The 1,428-nt window shown below is 65.1% G+C and overlaps 1 protein-coding gene across 1 annotated transcript; it reads left to right on the top strand.

The window, feature by feature from the left end:
• Positions 1–80: 80 nt before the first annotated feature.
• Positions 81–1,031, top strand: AURANDRAFT_69055 (hypothetical protein; the record flags this gene model as incomplete). The annotated part of the gene is made up of 3 exons (XM_009044803.1): positions 81–182; positions 661–722; positions 845–1,031. Coding segments are annotated over 3 exons (351 nt in total), but the record flags the coding sequence as incomplete, so codon positions are not given.
• Positions 1,032–1,428: the final 397 nt, after the last annotated feature.

Raw genomic sequence — 1,428 nt, 5'->3', positions numbered from 1 at the left:
ACAGGCGTTTCCTTTGCTCTTTCGCGTCAGGCGCGAAGGAATGGTTCGCGCGGGCCAACCTCCCCGACGTGCTCGTCAAGGCGTACGAGGCGGAGGCCGCGCGCCGCGTCGCCGCGGGCAAGGTCTACCGCGTCGACGAGCGCGACGCGGACGAGACGAAGACGTGCGTCAATAACCTGAAGGTAAATCAAAGACCTGAGCGCCACAACACGACCGCGGGCATCCTCGCGCGCCCCGGCGTCGACGCGTACCCGCGACGCCGCCCCCCGCGACAGACCCTTCGACGCCCCGCGCAGGTGATGGTGACGAACTGCGGCATTATTATTCACTTGTCGGAACTCATAGGTGCCGAAAGCCTAAGCCAGGTATATTACCGGCTGGGCCGCATGCTCAAGGGACACGAGACACACTTCAAATTTAAGCAAATCTTCTACGACGACGCGTGTCACTTACGACACTTCGCGAAGCGGCGAGAGGGGACGGGACGCAACCAGGTGGGGGTGCGAATCTCGTCCGCACTCGCAAAAATCGACTATTTCGCGCGCCCCAGCGTCCGGAAAAACCTTTAGAAGCGAAGACCGCTCGCCCAGCCGAAGCGACTACGATTCGACCGAGCTCGAGAGCTTCGAAAGTCGAATCGACCGCGACTTTTACGCGCAGGTCGACAAGATGCATTTCAAGAATCATACGGGAGCTTATTGCAGAGCGAACTGCAACCCAAAGTTGTGCACGGTCGCAGACCGTTGCAACACGGAGGTCTGCGAACAGACCTTCGCCTGGTCCGCGCGTCCCGCGTCGACGTTCGGCGGCGCCGCCGCCGCGCGATCGACCCCGTCGCGCGCAGGTTGAAGAACTTCAAAGATTCCGTGAAGTACATGAAGCCCGGTAATTTCATCTTCATCCTCTACCTGCTCTGCGAGTTCCGCAACAACATGAAGATCGCCACGGCGGCCTACAAGAAGGCCCGCGCGAACAAGAAGCGAACGCGCGCCGCCGACTCCGAGTCCTCCGACTCCGAGTCGGACTACTAGTAGTAGGGGGAGTAGTACTAGTTCAGGCCTATTCTTTAGCTTCTTGTTTTTCGCGCGCGGGGGACGCGCGGACCTGAGCGCATCGGGGGGCCTCCTTGTGCGCCTGGGAGCTCTCCGAGATGGGATCTCCCGGGGAGCCCGGCGCGGGCATTCGGACGACGCGCGGCGGCGCTCGGGGAACGCGCGCGGCTACTACGGGGCGGCGGGGAAGCCGGGCATCCGCGCGCCGCCGCCCGGCATCGCGCCCGTCGCCTTGCGGAAGGCGGCCGCGGCGTCCGCGGCGTGCTCCTCGCGGCCGTCGCGGGACGAGTTCCAGGAGCTGTCGCCGAAGCTCCGGCGCCGCGGCTCCGGCGGCGCCGGCGCCGGCGCCGGCGCGCCGCGGAGCTCCGCGACGACG

The sequence above is a fragment of the Aureococcus anophagefferens genome (assembly GCF_000186865.1).
Source record: "Aureococcus anophagefferens unplaced genomic scaffold AURANscaffold_836, whole genome shotgun sequence".
NCBI classification, from domain to species: domain Eukaryota; class Pelagophyceae; order Pelagomonadales; family Pelagomonadaceae; genus Aureococcus; species Aureococcus anophagefferens.
Note: the sequence above shows the minus strand (reverse complement) of the source record. Positions and strands in the feature narration are given on the sequence as shown.